At 49.2% G+C, this 17,380-nt stretch overlaps 3 protein-coding genes across 3 annotated transcripts in view; 1 reads left to right on the top strand and 2 right to left on the bottom strand.

The window, feature by feature from the left end:
• Positions 1-761, bottom strand: part of LOC132807775 (zinc finger protein 234-like) — a 34,231-nt gene extending 33,470 nt beyond the window's left edge. The window contains exon 1 of the mRNA XM_060821780.1: positions 510-761. The gene's annotated coding sequence lies outside the window, so the exon portion shown is untranslated. The remainder of the gene's footprint in view (positions 1-509) is intronic.
• Positions 1-17,380, bottom strand: part of LOC132807768 (zinc finger protein 239-like) — a 184,087-nt gene that overhangs the window by 87,345 nt on the left and 79,362 nt on the right. The window lies entirely within an intron of this gene.
• On the top strand, positions 4,656-7,365 carry LOC132807764 (zinc finger protein 229-like). The gene is made up of 2 exons (XM_060821769.1): positions 4,656-4,718; positions 5,446-7,365. Exon 2 carries the CDS (start codon positions 5,696-5,698, stop codon positions 7,043-7,045), a length of 1,350 nt encoding a protein of 449 aa, XP_060677752.1. The 5' UTR covers positions 4,656-4,718; positions 5,446-5,695; the 3' UTR covers positions 7,046-7,365.

Here is a 17,380-nt window from a genome sequence, read left to right on the forward strand (position 1 = left end):
GCCAGTGGAGATGGTAGGGACGGGAACGATGGTGTCATTTAAGATGTATCTCAACAGATACATGAAAGGGCAGGGAGCAGAGGGATACAGATCCTGAGAAAATAGGCAGCAGGTTTAGATAGAGGATCTGGATCGGTGCAGGCTTGGAGGGCCAAAGGGCCTGTTCCTGTGCTGGAATATTCTTTATTCTATCGGGAAAAGACACCTGCCACTCACCTCATCAATGGCCCTCCTGATTTTACAAAGTGTTATAAAGTGTGCTGGACACTCAATGGAATAGAGGCTATTGTATTTGACTTTGATCTATCTGTGGCCATTGGGAAGATGTTTCCATTGGTAGGAGAGACCAGGAGCCGAGGGCACAGCCTTAGACCTTTTAGAACGGAGATCAGGAGAAACCTCTTCAGACAGAGAGTGGGGAATCTGTGGAATTCACTGCCACAGGAGGCTGGGAGGCCAGGTCACGGAGGGTATTTAAGACTGAAATAGATGGGACAAACATGATTTACCATCCGGTGTGAAAGGAGTGCACTTCCTCAGCTCCTGCAGATCTTTGGCCCGGGGAACGTGCAGTCCCAGCCTCAAACAGCATCGGTCCCACGGGAAGCAAAGGGAGCGAGAGCGGCCAGTCCGGCAGAAAGGAAGCCTCGCTCCCTTCCCGCTTCACCCACTGTCTTCGAACGGGGCACAATCCCCCCACGGGGCACGATCCCCCCCCAGTCCTGGGTGGGATTCGCTGCAGACTTCAACTCCGTGCGATCACGTTGGGAAGGCGCCTGTGTGTCCGCAGGGTCGGCGATCGATTGAAGGCCTTGCCGCCCCCGGGGCAGGTGAGAGGCCTCTCCCTGGTGTGTGGAGGCGCCGGTGCGTCTGCAGGTGGGACAGCTGGGTGAAGGGCCTTGCCACACTCGGGGCAGGGGTACGGCCTGTCCCCGGTGTGGACCCGCCGGTGCCTCAGCAGCTTGGAGGACCCAATGAAGGCCTTGCAGGACTCGGGGCAGGAGAACGGCCTCTCCCCGGTGTGACCGCGCCGGTGGATCTCCAGCTCAGAGGGGACTCGAAACCCCTTCCCGCATTCCCCACACTTCCACGGTTTCCCCACGGCGCGGGCTCCCTCCAGGTTCGATGCGGAGAGTCGCCCGAGGCTGGAATTGAACCCAGGTCCCTGGCACTATGAGGCATCGGTGCTACCTACTGAGCCACCATGCCACCCTCATGCAGTTTGCTAACCTAGTTATCTGCCCCCCCGCCCTCTCTCTCTACCATATTGACAGACCAAGATGTGGGGGGAGGGGAAAGAGAATCAGAGCAAGAACTTTGCTTTGGTAACAAGACCTAGAACATGCTCGCTCTGAGGATGACTGTAGTGGAGTCGATCAATACCCAAGTGAGACTGGAGGGACCCTATAGAGGAATACACTTACAGGACTCTGTGGATATAGAGAGGAATGAGTCTGACTAGATTCATCCACAGAGTCAGCATTGAGCCCAGTGTTCTCCTGTCCTGTAATGGGTATGACTGGAAATACATGACATGTTGTGGTTCTGTTCGTCGAGCTGGGAATTTGTGTTGCAGACGTTTCGTCCCCTGTCTAGGTGACATCCTCAGTGCTTGGGAGCCTCCTGTGAAGCGCTTCTGTGATCTTTCCTCCGGCATTTATAGTGGTTTGTCTCTGCCCGCTTCCGGTTGTCAGTTCCAGCTGTCCGCTGCAGCGGTCGGTATATTGGGTCCAGGTCGATGTGCTTATTGATTGAATCTGTGGATGAGTGCCATGCCTCTAGGAATTCCCTGGCTATTCTCGGTTTGGTTTGTCCTATAATAGTAGTGTTATCCCAGTCGAATTCATGTTGCTTGTCATCTGCGTGTGTGGCTACCAAGGATAGCTGGTCGTGTCGTTTCGTGGCTAGTTGGTATTCATAGATGCGGATCGTTAGCTGTCTTCCTGTTTGTCCTATGTAGTGTTTTGTGCAGGCCTTGCATGGGATTTTGTACACAATAAGGACTGCACAAAACACTACATAGGACAAACAGGAAGACAGCTAATGATCCGCATCCATAACACTACTATTACAGGACAAGCCAAACAGAGAACAGCCAGGGAATTCCTGGAGGCATGGCACTCACCCACAGATTCAATCAATAAACACATCGACCTGGACCCAATATACCGGCCACTGCAGCGGACAGCTGGAACTGACAATCGGAAGCGGCAGAGACAAACCACTATAAATGCCGGAGGAAACAACACAGAAGTGCTTCACAGGAGACTCCCAAGCACTGAGGATGTCACCCAAACAAGGATCGAAACGTCTGCAACACACATTCCCAGCTCGGCAAACAGAACCACAACAACGAGCAGCCGAGCTACAAATCTTCTCCCAAACTTGGAATACATAACATGGCTACAACACTATGATATAACTAGAAATAATTATAAATCAAATTTATACAGCTGTAAATAAATACATATTGCACAGTAACACTATGATATATCCCTGTCCAGTATGACTTTTACTGTTCAGTTAAACGAAACTTGAAAGGGTTCAGAAAATGTTAACAAAGATGTTGCCAGGGTTTGAGCTACAGGGAGTGGCTAAATAAGCTGGGGCTGTTTTCCCTGGAGCATCGGAGGCTGAGGGGTGACCTTATAGAGGTTTATAAAATGATGAGGGGCATGGATAGGGTGAATAGACAAGGTCTTTTCCCTGGGGTGGGAGAGTCCAGAACTAGAGGTGAGAGGGGAAAAGACATAAAAAGGACCTAAGGGGCAACTTTGTCAGTCAGAGGGTGGTGCGTGTATGGAATGAGCTGCCAGAGGAAGTGGTGGAGGCTGGGACAATTGCAACATTTAAAAGGCATCTGGATGGGAATATGAATGGGAAGGGTTTGGAGGGACGTGCTGGCACATCGGACTAGATCAATTTTGGCTATGTGCTCGGCATGCACCAGTTGCACATAGGGTCTCTGTGTGCTATACATCTATATGACTCTCAATGCTGCCCAGGCGAGTCAGTGATGATATTAACAACACTGGACCAGCAATCCAGAGGCCCCAGGCAAATAATCTGGGCTCATGGGTTCAAATACCAGTAAAAACAAACATTGGGGAAATTAAATTTATTTTTTTAAATCTGAATTGAAAACTAGTCTCAGTCATTGAGAGAATGAAACTTTTCTGAAAACCCATTAGATTCAATAACGCTCTTCAGGGAAGGAAACCCGCTAGCATTAACTTGGTGCTGCCTGCATATGATGGCTCACGTGCTTGACTTTTAAAATGCCCCCTAAAGTCTGGCAATCCTCTTGTCTGAAGGGCAGTTCGGGACAAAAACATTGTTGGCCTTGCCAAAAAAAAAGCCCACATTCCATGAAGGAGTTTTTCTCGAATGTGACTTCACATCTGCGAATGGGTCACATCAGAACATCCAGACAAATAAGCACCAAAATGTCTGGTGCTGCAGAGTACAGCAGGTCAGCCAGCATCTGAGGAGCAGGAGGTTTGATGTTTTGGGCATAACCCCGTGATTAGGAATGTGGGGTGGGCCCAAAGGGGCTGAGAGATAAATGGGAGGGAGGTGGGACTGGGGGAAGGGAGCTGAGAATGCTATGGGTAGATGAAAGCGGGGGAAGAAGGTGACAGGTCAGAGAGGAGGGTGGAGCAGATAGATGGGAAGGCAGATGGACAGGTGGGACAGTTCAAAAGAGCATTCCCAAGTTAGAGGGTTGTCTCTGGGATTGGGCGGGGGGTGGGGGAAATGAGGAAACTGGTGAAATCAATATTGATCCTGTATGGTTGGAGGGTCCCAATGCAGAGGCATTCTTCCTCCAGGTATCAGGTGGCCTAGGACCCTGCAACCACATGGCATCAACATCGAGTTCACCAGTTTCCTCACATTCCCTCCCCCCCCCCACCCCAGCTCCAACCCTCCAACTCAGCACCACCCTCTTGAACTGTCCCACCTGTCCACCTTCCTTCCCACCAATCTGCTCCACCCTGTCGCCATCACCTCCCACCCAACCTGCATCTACCTTACCCCCAGCCCCACTCCCACCTTCCTATTTATCTCTCAGCACCCTTTCCACCCCTCCCCCTCCGCAATTCCTGATGAAGGACACGAGAGAGACAGAGACACATACAGACACAGAGAGACAGAGACAGCGATCTAGACCAATGCATCCAGCATATGCACCTTTGCTGAGTTCACCTCCTTTCACTTCACTTCCTACAAACCAACAGTTTAATCCCAAAATGAGAAAAGAAATGGAATAGGAGGGGTGAGAAGAGAGGGTGCTGTACTCACAGAGGGTGGTGCAGTCTGGGGTAACACTCAATCTTCATTCAGAGAAAGAGAGAGAGCGCATCAGGAGCTCATGATCCAACTTCCGCATTCAGACAATGAGGGGATGCTCTGATTGGTAGGAGGTCCAGCCTTCCATCCGGTCCTCCAAGGCTCCCCATTGGTCATGCCTCCCCGTTTCGAGGGGAAGGGAGAGAGGTCACGTGGGCGTCACAAAGACCAGCGCGGCGCGTTGGACCAATGGGAAAGGCTGGAACGCCGCACGGGCGGGCGCTCCGTCCAATCAACGCGCGGCCTTTGTGACGACGGCGCTCCGTCGATTCACGTGACCGGTTGCTCCTGCACATGCGCCGTTGCGGTGGGGGGTTAAGGGGAGCTGATGTTCTGTTGGTCTGGAGGGTCCCTGTATCCAGGAAGAGGTGAGTGTGGCTCAGTCAGTGAGCATCAGTCAGATCTTGCTGGAGCATGGGGGGAGGTGGGATATTAGGTACAGCAAGAGTTAAAGAGTGTGTGGGATGGAGATTTATAGCTTTTTTAGGTAATAAGTCCCTTTCTGAACAATACTGGGGGATGGGTGATATCAGAAACAGCAGAGTGAGAATTGAAGAAAAGTGTGTGTGTGTGTGTGGTGGAGATTTGCAACACTTTTTAAAGTTAAAAATCACACAACTCTAGGTTATAGGAGAAAATGAGGTCTGCAGATCAGAGCTGAAAATGTGTTGCTGGAAAAGCTCAGCAGGTCAGGCAGCATCCAAGGAACAGGAGATTCGACGTTTCGGGCCAGAGCCTTTCTTCAGGGCTTATGCCTGAAACGTCGAATCTCCTGTTCCTCGGATGCTGCCTGACCTGCTGCGCTTTTCCAGCAATACCCTGCTCACCAGCATCTGCTGTCTTTTTCGCCTGGAGGTTTTACTAGCTACCTGATGAAGGTGCAGAGCTCTGAAAGCTCGAATTTCTAAACAAATCTAATGGACTACAACCTGGTGATGTGTGATTTTTTTTTACCTTTGTACACCCCAGCCCAACACTGGTATCTGCATATTGTAACTTGATTGTTTTAGGGAAGTTCCACAGAAACTAGAATGATCTGTTCTGAATTCCTGTCATGTGCAGGCAGCAATGACTTTTGTAATCCCCTTTTCACAGGATATGAGAAGAGCAGCTTTGCAGGTAGAGCTTCCCAACTGAGTACCATGTGAAGGTCTGACAGAGCCCCTTGATTCGTGGGACAGGAGAGACGTCCCTCTTTCAGTCCAGAAGGGGCAAATTCTTTGAACGTTTTTGTCTGCTTCAGTAGGCTCTTAAAATATCGTCTTTACCTGAACCACAGGGGCACGTGCCTGAGCCAGTTTGCCCACTGTGGGGAAAGGAAGTCTCAGGAGGCATTCCACGTGCCATGGAGAAACCGTGGAAGTGTGGGGATTGCGGGAAAGGATTCCGCTCCCCCTCCAAGCTGGAGATCCACCGCCGTGTCCACACCGGGGAGAGGCCGTTCAGCTGCTCGGTGTGCGGGAAGGGCTTCAGCGACTCGTCCACCCTGCTGACCCACCAGCGGGTCCACACCGGGGAGCAGCCCTTCACCTGCTCGGTGTGCGGGAAGGGCTTCACCCGGCTGTCCATCCTGCTGACCTACCAGCGGCTCCACACCGGGGAGAGGCCGTTCGCCTGCTCCGAGTGCGGGAAGGGCTTCAGCGACTCGTCCACCCTGCTGCGGCACCAGCAGGTCCACACCGGGGAGAGGCCCTTCACCTGCTCCGTCTGCGGCAAGGGCTTCACCCAGTCGTCCACCCTGTTCTCACACCAGCGGGTCCACACCGGGGAGAGGCCGTTCAGCTGCTCCGTCTGCAGCAAGAGCTTTACCCGCTCGTCCACCCCGCTGACCCACCAGCGGATCCACACCGGCGAGGGGACCTTCACCTGCTCCGAGTGCGGGAAGGCCTTCACTAAGTTGTTGAAACTGAAGTCCCACCAGCGGGTCCACACCAGGAAGCGGCCCTTCACCTGCTCCATCTGCGACAAGGGCTTCGCCCGCTCGTCCGACCTGCTAACCCACCAGCGGGTCCACACCGGGGATAGGCCGTTCAGCTGCTCGGTCTGCGGCAAGAGCTTTACCCGCTCGTCCGACCTGCTAACCCACCAGCGGGTCCACACCGGGGAGAGGCCGTTCAGCTGCTCGGTCTGCGGCAAGAGCTTTTCCCGCTCGTCCAACCTGCTGACCCACGAGCGGCTCCACAACGGGGAGCGGCCCTTCACCTGCTCCGTCTGCGGCAAGGGCTTCACCCGCTCGTCGCACCTGCTGCGGCACCAGCGGGTCCACACCGGGGAGCGGCCCTTCACCTGCTCGGTGTGCGGCAAGAGCTTTACCCGCTCGTCGCACCTGCTGACCCACCAGCGGGTCCACACTGGGGAGCGGCGCTTCACCTGCTCAGTCTGCGGCAAGGGCTTCCCTCACTCGTCCACCCTGCTGCAGCACCGGCAGGTCCACACCGGGGAGCGGCCCTTCACCTGCTCCGTCTGCGGCAAGGGCTTCCCTCACTCGTCCGACCTGCTGCGGCACCAGCAGGTCCACACCGGGGAGAGGCCGTTCAGCTGCTCGGTCTGCGGCAAGAGCTTTACCCGCTCGTCCGACCTGCTGGCCCACCAGCGGGTCCACACCGGGGAGAGGCCGTTCAGCTGCTCGGTCTGCGGCAAGAGCTTCACCCGCTCGTTCAACCTGCTGGCCCACCAGCGGGTCCACACTGGGTAGCGGCCCTTCACCTGCCTGGTCTGCGGCAAGGGCTTCCCCCATTCGTCCGGCCTCCAGATCCACCAGTGGGTCCACACGGGGGAACATCCTTCCGATAGACCAGAAGTGCACATAATACAGAGAAACTTCGATTATCCAGAATTAGATGAACCAGCACGGTGGCTCAGTGGTTAGCGCTGCTACCTCACAGTACCAGGGACCCGGGTTTCATTCCTGCCTCAGGCGACAGACTGTGTGGAGTTTGCACATTCTCCCCGCGTCTGCGTGGGTTTCCTCCTAGTGCTCCGGTTCCGTCCCACAGTCCAAAGATGTGCAGGTCAGGGTGAATTGGCTATGCTAAATTGCCCGTCGTGTTAGGTACATTAGTCAGAGGGAAATGGGTCTGGGTGGGTTACTCTTCGGAGGCTCAGTGTGGACTGGTTGGGCCTGTTTCCACACTGTAAGGGATCTAATCATCAAGCGACTGAAATACACCCTGCATGTGTCCTTTGGATAATCGAAGTTCCTGTGTATTCCAAAAGTGGCCTAACAAACGTCCTGTCCAGACCCCAACCCCTATACTCAGTGCTCTGGCCAATAAAGTGATCTGCAGAATCTGCGGGACTTGCTTAATCCTGGAAGGTAAATCACGTGTTTCTCCTTCTCTTGCAGGTGGATCCAAGATTTCACTCTCTGTCCCATTGAGTCTCCAGTCAGGTCCTTCAGCTCAACTGGTCTCTCTCAGTATTTCTGACCCATGTGAGCCTCTACGCACCTCCCCCTTCACTTGCTCACACTTGATTTCCCTTACAGCAGCATTCCCTTCAGTTCCTTTCTCCCTGACATCTGTATCCAGCTTCTCCTTAAATGCCGTCCACCTCGACCTGCTACTGTGGGGGTCATTCCCGCTGCAGACAGAGGTCTCTCCTTTGTAACCTCTTCAAAAGATTTACCGCTGACTTCCCCCTTCAGTCTTTTCCATTTCTGGGTCTCCCCGCTGTTGCCAAACTTGGAAGGGTTCAGAAAAGATTTACAAGGATGTTGCCAGGGTTGGAGGATCTGAGCTACAGGGAGAGGCTGAACAGGCTGGGGCTGTTTTCCCTGGAGCGTCGGAGGCTGAGGGATGACCTTATAGAGGTTTACAAAATTATGACCGGCATGGATAGGATAAATAGGCAAAGTCTTTTCCCTGGGGTTGGGGAATCCAGAACTAGAGGGCATAGGTTTAGGGTGAGAGGGGAAGATATAAAAGAGACCTACAGGGCAACTTTTTCATACAGAAGGTGGTGTGTGTATGGAATGAGCTGCCAGAGGAAGTGGTGGAGGCTGGTACAATTACAACATTTAAGAGGCATTTGGATGGGTATATGAATAGGAAGGGTTTGGAGGGATATGGGCCGGGTGCTGGCAGGTGGGACTAGTTTGGGTTGGGATATTTGGTCGGTATGGACGGGTTAGACCGAAGGGTCTGTTTCCGTGCTGTACATCTCTTGACAAAGCCTTGTCTGAGGGTGAAATGTTGTCATTCCCGTTGATGTGGGTGGTCCCCTGTCTGTTGTCCTTTTTGTTTCCTTTCTCGGAAAGGACGTCGCGGACATGGGCAGCGTTCCCGAGCCCCGCTCCGGAACGGGCTGTTCCGTCCTCTTCCAGGCCCCGGGGTGGGGGGAAGGGGCAGCTTGAGTGCAGTGGGAGAGTGGGCCGTTCACCGGGAGGGTGCCAATGGGACGGGAGAGCGGTACCGGTAATGGGGCGAGGGGGAGATGCCTCAGACCGCCAGAAACACTGGGGCAGCTGCTCGCGTGCTCCTTTTGGATCTCACAGCACAGGGAGGCCATTCATCTGATTACCTCCCCGTCTCTGTCTCTCTGGCTCTCTCTGTCTGTGTCTCTGCGTCTGCCTCTGCGTCTGTCTGTCTTTCTGAGGTGACAGCGATTCCAGCATATTGCTGCTTGCTGGGTAAACCTGTTTTTCCTCTGTTTTCCCCCTCTCTCTCCTGCTCAAACCCCTGAACTTCAGGCCGCCCCTGACCCTGTCACTATCAGTGAATAGGGAACAGCTTTTCTTCCTCCACCTTATCTGAACCTATCACAATCTTCCCCACTTTCACCAGTTGTATCTGTGTGTGACCCTCTCTTTCTGTGTCTCTTTCTCTCCGAAGCCCCCTCCCTCACCACATCCCATTTACCCACCCCCCTCCTGTCATGCTCCCACTTTCAAACGGTCTCGTTGTGTTTTCACTGCCTCTTCCCCATCGTTTCCGTCAAGCACCTCATCTCACGCTTAGAACCCATGCAGTGTAGGAGCAGGCCCTTCAGCCCATCCAACCCACACCAACCCTCCCTCACCCAGACCTCTGCCCGTAACCCTGCAATTCCCATTGACTAACCCACCTAGCCTACACATCCCTGGGCACTATGGGTAATTTAGCACGGCCAATGCCCCCTAACCTGCACAGCCCCAAACACTATGTAATTTAGCACGGCCAGTCCACCCAAACCTGCACATTCCCTGGATACTATAGGACAATTTAGCATGGCCAATCCACCCTCACCTACACATCCCTGGACACTATGGGTAGTTTAGCCTGACCAATCCACCCAAACCTGCACATCCCTGGATACTATAGGACAATTTAGCCTGGCCAATCCTACACTAAGGGTGGATTGGCCATGCTAAATTACCCATAGTACCCAGGGATGTGTAGGTTAGGGTCGATTGGCCATGCTAAATTACCCAATCCTACACATCCCTGGGTACTGTTAGGATAAAATAGGTCAAGGGAGGGTGGAGCTATAGCTGCTGTTTGGGGAATTGAAACTGTAGCTGTAGCTGCTACTTGGGAAATCGAAACTGTTGCTTACGTGGCCAGCTCAGCTGCCAACGCCCAAATGAGCTCAATAACAGGAAACGCCTAGCAAACGCGAAATGTCCTAATAAGGCAATGCTTAGTAGCTCTGCGAAGCTCTGCTTAGCAAAGAGTATATCAGGAGCAGATTTGGGAGGGGAAGGCAGAACGCGCCTTCTCCAGTGAATGCATGGTGATTCACTGTATCAGCTACGATTCTGCAATAAAGCCTGCTTGTGCCAAACAATTGAGCATCTGTTGTCTCTCCTCCTAAAACAAACATGCAAGGACAAATTCCGTCCTAACATTTGGTGACTCCCAACACGGGGAGGAAAGAGATAACAGTTGGCAGACCGGTTAGCAGACAACCTTAGGCGCCGAATCTTATTAAGGTATGGAAGTGCCTGTTACATCTAAAACTTCCAGTAGTTAATTTTTGAGTTAGTTCTTGTCTGCTTTCTGATCCTCACCAACCCAAATTGATTTAACCGGGCCACAGAGGCACAGAATCTTGGCTGGTAAGTCATTTTTTTTAAATCTAAAGTAGTGTAAAACTTGGAAGTAATGAGAGCCTTTGACATTAAAATTCTCCACGTATTTTTAAAATTCTCCTGCGTGGAGGGGTGGGGGTATCACGTGGAACTTGGAATTAATAAACGCGGGAGACGTGTGGAACTCGGTGGTAACGAGGACCCCGTAGCACAGACTTTAAAATTCCTAGAAGTGAGGGGCATTGGGTAAGGAGAGAGACAGAGGACAGGGGACAGAGACAGACAGAAACAGAGATACAGAGAGACCGACACAGGAAGAGAGTGAGAGAGAAAGAGGGAGATAGATAAAGAGAGACAGAAGGTAATAAAGACAAAGGGGAGAGAAACAGAGAAAAGGGAAGAGAAAGCAAGAGAGAAGGATAGAGAAAAAGGATTGCGAGAAATAAGGGTTAGGGGTAAGGAGACTCGCAGCAGCCAGCGAAGAGAGAGAGAGCGAGCCGATCTGTCCCAGCAGCCTTAAGAGAGAGAGAGAGAGTGAAAAGAGCTGTACAACTGACAAGGTTTAACCCTTTGATTTGGTTTGAATGCACATTTTTTTTTGTTGGTGATTGAATGTGTAAGTTTTATTCCCTGGAGCTTGAGTTCCAGGATTGTTTTAAATGTGATTTTTATGGAAACTTAACATGATTTTTTTTTAAGGTTGATGACTTCTGTTCTTTTAAAAGTCATGACTGCCTTACTATCCGATTCTAACTAATCTCTTTTACCTTTACATAAAAGCAATGTATGGAGGACAGTTGAAGTTTCAGTTCAACAGTAGGTTGTCGTAAAAACGAAAACTTCCATGGTTATTATCTGTGACCTTGGATTCGGCCATTGTTCATGCATTAGAAGTTTTTTTTTAACTTGAATTGGCAAATTCTTGTAAGACAGCTCTGATTATTTTACGACCTATAGTATTGTAATTGAGTAATGATTGGTCAGGAGTACTTAAGAAAACTAATTTTGGATCTAAATTAGGGGACTAAAACTGGGTGATTACAGTGAATTTCAAAATTGGGAACTGTATGAATTTTACATTTTAAATATTGAATACTGAATAAATGGACGTAAATATATAAATATGTTTACAAGTTAGGAACAGGCTTTAAAGTTAGTCAAGCATGAATTGATAAATTGGTGTTTGAAGTTATGGGAAGCTAGGAACATTGCAATATTTCTTAAAAGAAAGAAAAAGGGAAGAACGTAACGACTTGTCCCCTTCGGGAAGTACCAATAGGGGACAAGGAGATTGGGTTTGTGTGTGTCCCCCTCACCAGTGGGGAGGTCGGAACATTTAAAAGGAAATGACGGTCCTGGTTGAGAATCCGATAGGATTGTCAGAACAAATTGATCTATTTTTGAGGCCCAGTCTGTATATGTGGGCTGAGTTAATGCCTATTTTGAATATACTATTTACTGGGGAAGAAAGGGGACTTATATGGGGATGCTGGACAGGGAAAGATACAGAAGATAGAAGGGTGGAGTGGGAAAAAACCATTAGATGAATTGTTAGGAGAGGCACAGAAAGTGTTTGTAAAGAGAGAGGACGAGAGACAGAAGCAGAAGGCGAAAATGACGGTCGCTGCGGTTGATGAGGTAATTAGGAGAAGAATGGAACCAAGAGTGAGCAACCGGAGCAGCGGGTGACAGCATGTAGGGCAGAGAGGAAAGGGGATAGGGAGAGACAAGGAGGAGCATTTGATAGAGGGTTTGAGCGACAGGGACAGAGATGAAGGTCTCCACAGGCAGGATGCCATTATTGTGGAAAGATAGGGCATTTTAGGCGGGAGTGTCCTGATCTATAAAGGGAAAAGAAAGAGCCATTCCGCTTATGATTTTGATAACGACGGGGAGGGGGACAACAACTGGCATCATTTCTGAGCAGTCAGGGGTTAACAACCCAGTCATAGATTGGCTGAATAGTACATTCGGTAGATGGGGAACTGTGCTGGGACAGCTGGCCCTTGGTTTATGCATCTCTGTTGCTATCTTTATTACCTGTGGTGGTTGTTGTATACCATGTATCAGGACGCTTGTGACACGACCGATTGACCGTGCCCTGACGGGAAAGGATGGCCCCCACCCGCATACCAGGCAGCGGTGCTGGTGGAGCCTGTGATGGGGGCACCCCAAGGAAAGATTACAGGATCGAAACCAGAGGGAATGGAGGAGCTATGCCTGAGAGAGAAACGCGGGACAATATATGATTTTGCTTTATAACTGTGTCACTCATTTCTAATCCTTCTCCTTTAGGGCCTCAGAATGTGAGGGCTGTGGTCCAAGGACCCCCTAGTTATATATTTTTCCTGTTTAAATTTGCAACAGATAAATTTGTGCTTTTTATGCTGCAGTTAGAGATTGTGAAGTGCTATATGCCTCAAGACTCAAGAAACTATTGTTCACCCAAGAGATTCCTAGCCATCATCTGGTATTCCTAAATGGCTTCGATTGGTCTCGAAAGCCACTGATCACAGTAATAAGCCAGTTGCCACTGCCCGTGTCCATCCTTAACGTCTGTGAAATGGATGTGGGTTTTTGTTGGTCAGTGAAGATGACTGGTTAGCCAGTGACGGGTAAGATTCCTCGAGCGAGGAACAACCTAAGACAGGCACAGTCGTGCATTGGCCTTCAGAATAGTGGCCTGTGGTCATGTGGTTTTAGCAGATCCCTGGCCTTTGCATCCGTGTCGGGAATCTGATTAAGTTTCTGGCTTGCAAAGCAGCTTGATAGAAGGAAAATCGTGCACTCAGTACATTGTATTCGCTGTATTTTTGACAAATGAAAATGCCAGTTTTATGGCAGCTTCCAGAACCGACTTAACAACAAACCTTTGGGAAGGAAGGAGAGCTCATTGAATCCTATTACAAAAGATTTGACATGATGTCAGTAGTTTAAAATTATTTTAGGATGTCATGATATAATACGACCAATTTTAATGAGTAGTTGTACAATTAGGTGTTCTTTGGACAAGAGACCTTCATTCTGCAGGCATCCTAACTCATCCACTTTGTGTTTTCCCTGGTTCTCTTCCTTTTGTTATCATGCTCAGTTTCACTGGGTTTTTTTTATCGTTGTGTTAGTTTTGAGATACCTTTTTGTAGTTGTTTTCTTTAAAAGAAATAACCTAGAATTGCCTACTAATTGTTAATTTTCGCTTGTTGCTTGTTTTGTTGCAGTATGCTGCTTAGGGACCCCTTCACCCTGAACTAATGTGTCCCTAGAACCGGTCGGCCTAGTTGAGATAACGTGTTCGGAGAAGCCAAAGGGACGTTTGGGGGGCGTCCGCCGACACACCCGGCCCCGGTTGCTGCGCGACATTGCGTTTGTAGCGGTATGGGTTGATGTGGCCTCAGTAGAGGCCAAGGGAGGGAATGTTGGGATGGAAATCTAATAAGCCTAGGGAGGGTAGAGTTGTAGTTACTGCTTGGGGAATCGGGGGCCGCTGCGGAGCGGTTGTTTGGACTGCTGACCGAAACTGCCTGTACAGCTGGACTGTTGTTTACCAGACTGGAACTGTCTCGTAGACAGCTACCAAGGTCAGGCAACACTATGGCCGGCTCTTCTCAGCGTAGCTGCCGAGGCCATAACAGGTGGCTGAGCTGTTGTTTACCAGACTGGAACCGTCTCGTGGATATTTGCCAAGGCCGAATAAGCTCTGTCACAGGAGACGCTTTGTGTGCGAGAGATCACGTGTGCGAGTAGTTACGTAGCTTAGCAAAAAATATATCAAGTGTGGATTTCTGGGGGAAAAACAGAATGTGCACCTTCTCCAGTGAAAGCATGTATTTCACTGTAATCAGCTACGATTCTGCGAAATAAAGAACTTGCTTGTGCCAACTAATGGAGAGTCTGTGGTCTCTCCTCTAAATGACCACGCAAGGACAAATTTCTGTCCTAACAATATGAACAGGGCTGTATGTCAAAGGACAGCATTATTTTATCCTCTTCTACCTTGTGTGTTTGGTGTTCAGGAATTCTTGGGTGGAGTGAATGGAGTGGCGTGAATCTTCTACTCAGTGTTTTAGTCTTCACTGGAGTTCTTTGACTAGTCTGTATAGTGGTGTTCCAGGTAGTGAGACTGTGGGCCTGAGGGGGGCTCCTGGTTTGAAGAGGAGAACAACAAAGTGCCATTCCAAGATGTCACAGTAGAGCGAACAGTTAAGGGGAACTTCAAACTAGCGTCTACAGGAAACAATACACACGGACCAAATATGTAACTACAGAAGCAATCATCCCAACACCCACAAACGAAGCTGCATCAGGAGATTAATTCAACAAGCCACCACACATTGCAGCACAGAGGAGCTGCGATGGGCAGAAGAGAAATACGTATACGTACTCGAGAAGAACAGGAAGCAATAAACCCAGTGCGCCATTTTCTCATTGATGTTTCCAAGCTGACCCTCAAATTTGGTTTGTCCCTGCATTCTTTCCTGGTTGTCCTTTGTGGGTTTTGAAAACTTTCCCAATCCTCTGACTGAGGATAAGAGTTGGGAAGTTATGTTGTGGCTGATAGGACATTGGGTAGACCACTTGGAATATTGTGTGTAATTCTGGTCTCGCTCCTATCAGAATGATGTTGTGAAACTTGAAAGGGTTCAGAACACATTTAAAACGATGTTGTCAGGGTTTGAGCTGAATGGGCTGGGCTGTTTTTCCTTGTGCACCAGAGGCTGAGGGGTGACTGAGAGTCATTAATAAAATCATGAGAGGCATGGATAGGGTAAATAGACAAGGACATTTCCCTGGGTGAGAGAGTCCAGAACCAAAGGGCAAAAGGTTTAGAGTGGAGGAGGGCAAGATTTGAAAGGGTCTTGAGGAGTAACCTTTTCATGCAGAGATTGGTGTGTGGAAGGAATGAGCTGCCAGAGGAAGTGGTGGTTGTTGATTCAGCTATGACATTTAAAAGGCATCTGGAAAGGTTTAGAGGGATACGGGTAAGTGCTGGCAAATGGGACTAGATTAGGCTAGGATATCTGGATGGCCCGAAGGGGCTGTTCTGTGCTGTAAATCTGACTCTGGCTTGCCACGAACATTTGCCATGTCCATATGTTTAGTTTCTCTCGGTTTGTCTGAGCCGCTTGTGACATTCCCCACCAATCCCAAAGCTTGTGGTCCGTACCGACCAATCGGAGAGAGATATTGCAGAGGGTGGGACAACACGAGACGCAAACGCGGCCGCTATTGGTCAGATGGAGTAAGGTGCGCTCTGATTGGAGGAGGCGCGGATGACGCGCGTCACTGAAGGAGACGGAAAGGAGAACAAAAACAAAGATGGCGGCGCGAGGCTGCGGTTTCTGACGGAGGGAGGGGGGCAGACAGGCATCGTTTACCTCAGAAAATACCTTTAAAATACATTTCACATTAAAGTCGGAACTTTTCAAACAAGAGGTGACGGTTACCGGGTGAACGGGAAAACAAATTAAAACTGTCGGCGGTGGAGGAGAGAGAGCCGGCGCCCGCGGCTTCTTCGGCGGCGGCCGGAGCCCAGGAGCTCAACAGCCCCCCGGAGCTGGAGGAAGGTCCGAGCTCCAAGAAGCGGGGGGTCCGGCTGGAGGCTGGATTTACTCAAGGCTTGTATCTATTAACTTATTTAAATGGTACCTACTGTATGGGGGTATGGTTTACATTAAAACCGGAGGATCATGTCAGAGTGTTTGTTTATATTGAGCAGTTGTAGTTGGTAAAATACACTCCCTGGAGGAACACCTTCTATGATGCTGCATTTCTTACCTTCTGCCCTTCCCCCATCTGTTATCTCTCATCTCAATTTTACATTCTTTTGATCAAATTTTATTTCACATTAATCAGACTTTCTATCCACTGTGTGCTATTAATTTGTTTGTTGTATTATTGTAAGACAAAATTAATGATATTTCATTTCTGATGTCAGAGTTTGACATTGACTGTGCAGGTGTGAATACCAGTAAGTTGTGGAAATAAATCAACAACTTGTGCTTTTTAACAAAAAGAGCTGTTCACTGCTATCAATGGCATTCTCTCATTTGAGGGTGATGATTCAAGTCTGACCAACAAACTGTTTCATGCAGTTACCCAATTTAATGAAGCTTTTTCAGAAAATAACTCTGGCAGATTAAGATTTATACAACTTATTTCTAAGATTCATTTATGTGCCCAGTTCTCTACCTGGTCTCCTCTACATTGTGGAGAATGGAGGCCAACTTGCAGAACATTTTAGAGACCAGCTCTGGGATGCTGAAACTAAATGACTCCACTGTTCTGTGGCCAATCACTTTAACTCTCTCTCCTCCACCGCCAAACTCTAACCACCTGACGCCTGACAGAAGAACACCTCATCTTCTGCCTCTTAAATACAGCTGCTGTTTCTCTACTTATCTGGATGTTTGTAGTTTCCTTAATTAGATATTGATTCATGGGGCTTGGTGGTGATAGGGAATCTGTCCATGACTGAGAACAAGGTCACAGGCACAAAGCATTAGACATTTTAAAAATACTTTTATTGCAACCTTTTTCAAAATTATAAAGCTATAAAATATGAAAATAACATTCTAACAACAATAACAACAGTAAACCAACTACTATACTACTCCACAAAACATATCAAAATTATACTCACTACAGATCAATAAATAATATGCTCAGTGCAATAAGACCTTAGCTTTCAATCTTCAAGAACATCAATTATTACCCGAACACTTGTTTGAAATTCTTCCTGTCAGGGCATAGAGTTCAGTATACCAAACCGACACGGCTACACAAAGGCCTTAATTAAAATGGCAGACAAATCTGCTTCCAGGTAATTCAAAAAGGACTGCCATGTCTTTTAAAAATTCTGTTTTTGGTGCACCATATTTGTGAGAATGTCCAAAGCAATGTGTTCCATAATTAACTTGTGCCACCCTGACAGACACCAGGGGAGGGGGTTTCGCAGACACCCAGCACATCAGAATATTCTTCCTTGCACAAAAAGTGAGGATATTAAAAACTTTCACCCAT

This window comes from Hemiscyllium ocellatum, assembly GCF_020745735.1.
Source record: "Hemiscyllium ocellatum isolate sHemOce1 chromosome 27 unlocalized genomic scaffold, sHemOce1.pat.X.cur. SUPER_27_unloc_23, whole genome shotgun sequence".
NCBI lineage: Eukaryota > Metazoa > Chordata > Chondrichthyes > Orectolobiformes > Hemiscylliidae > Hemiscyllium > Hemiscyllium ocellatum.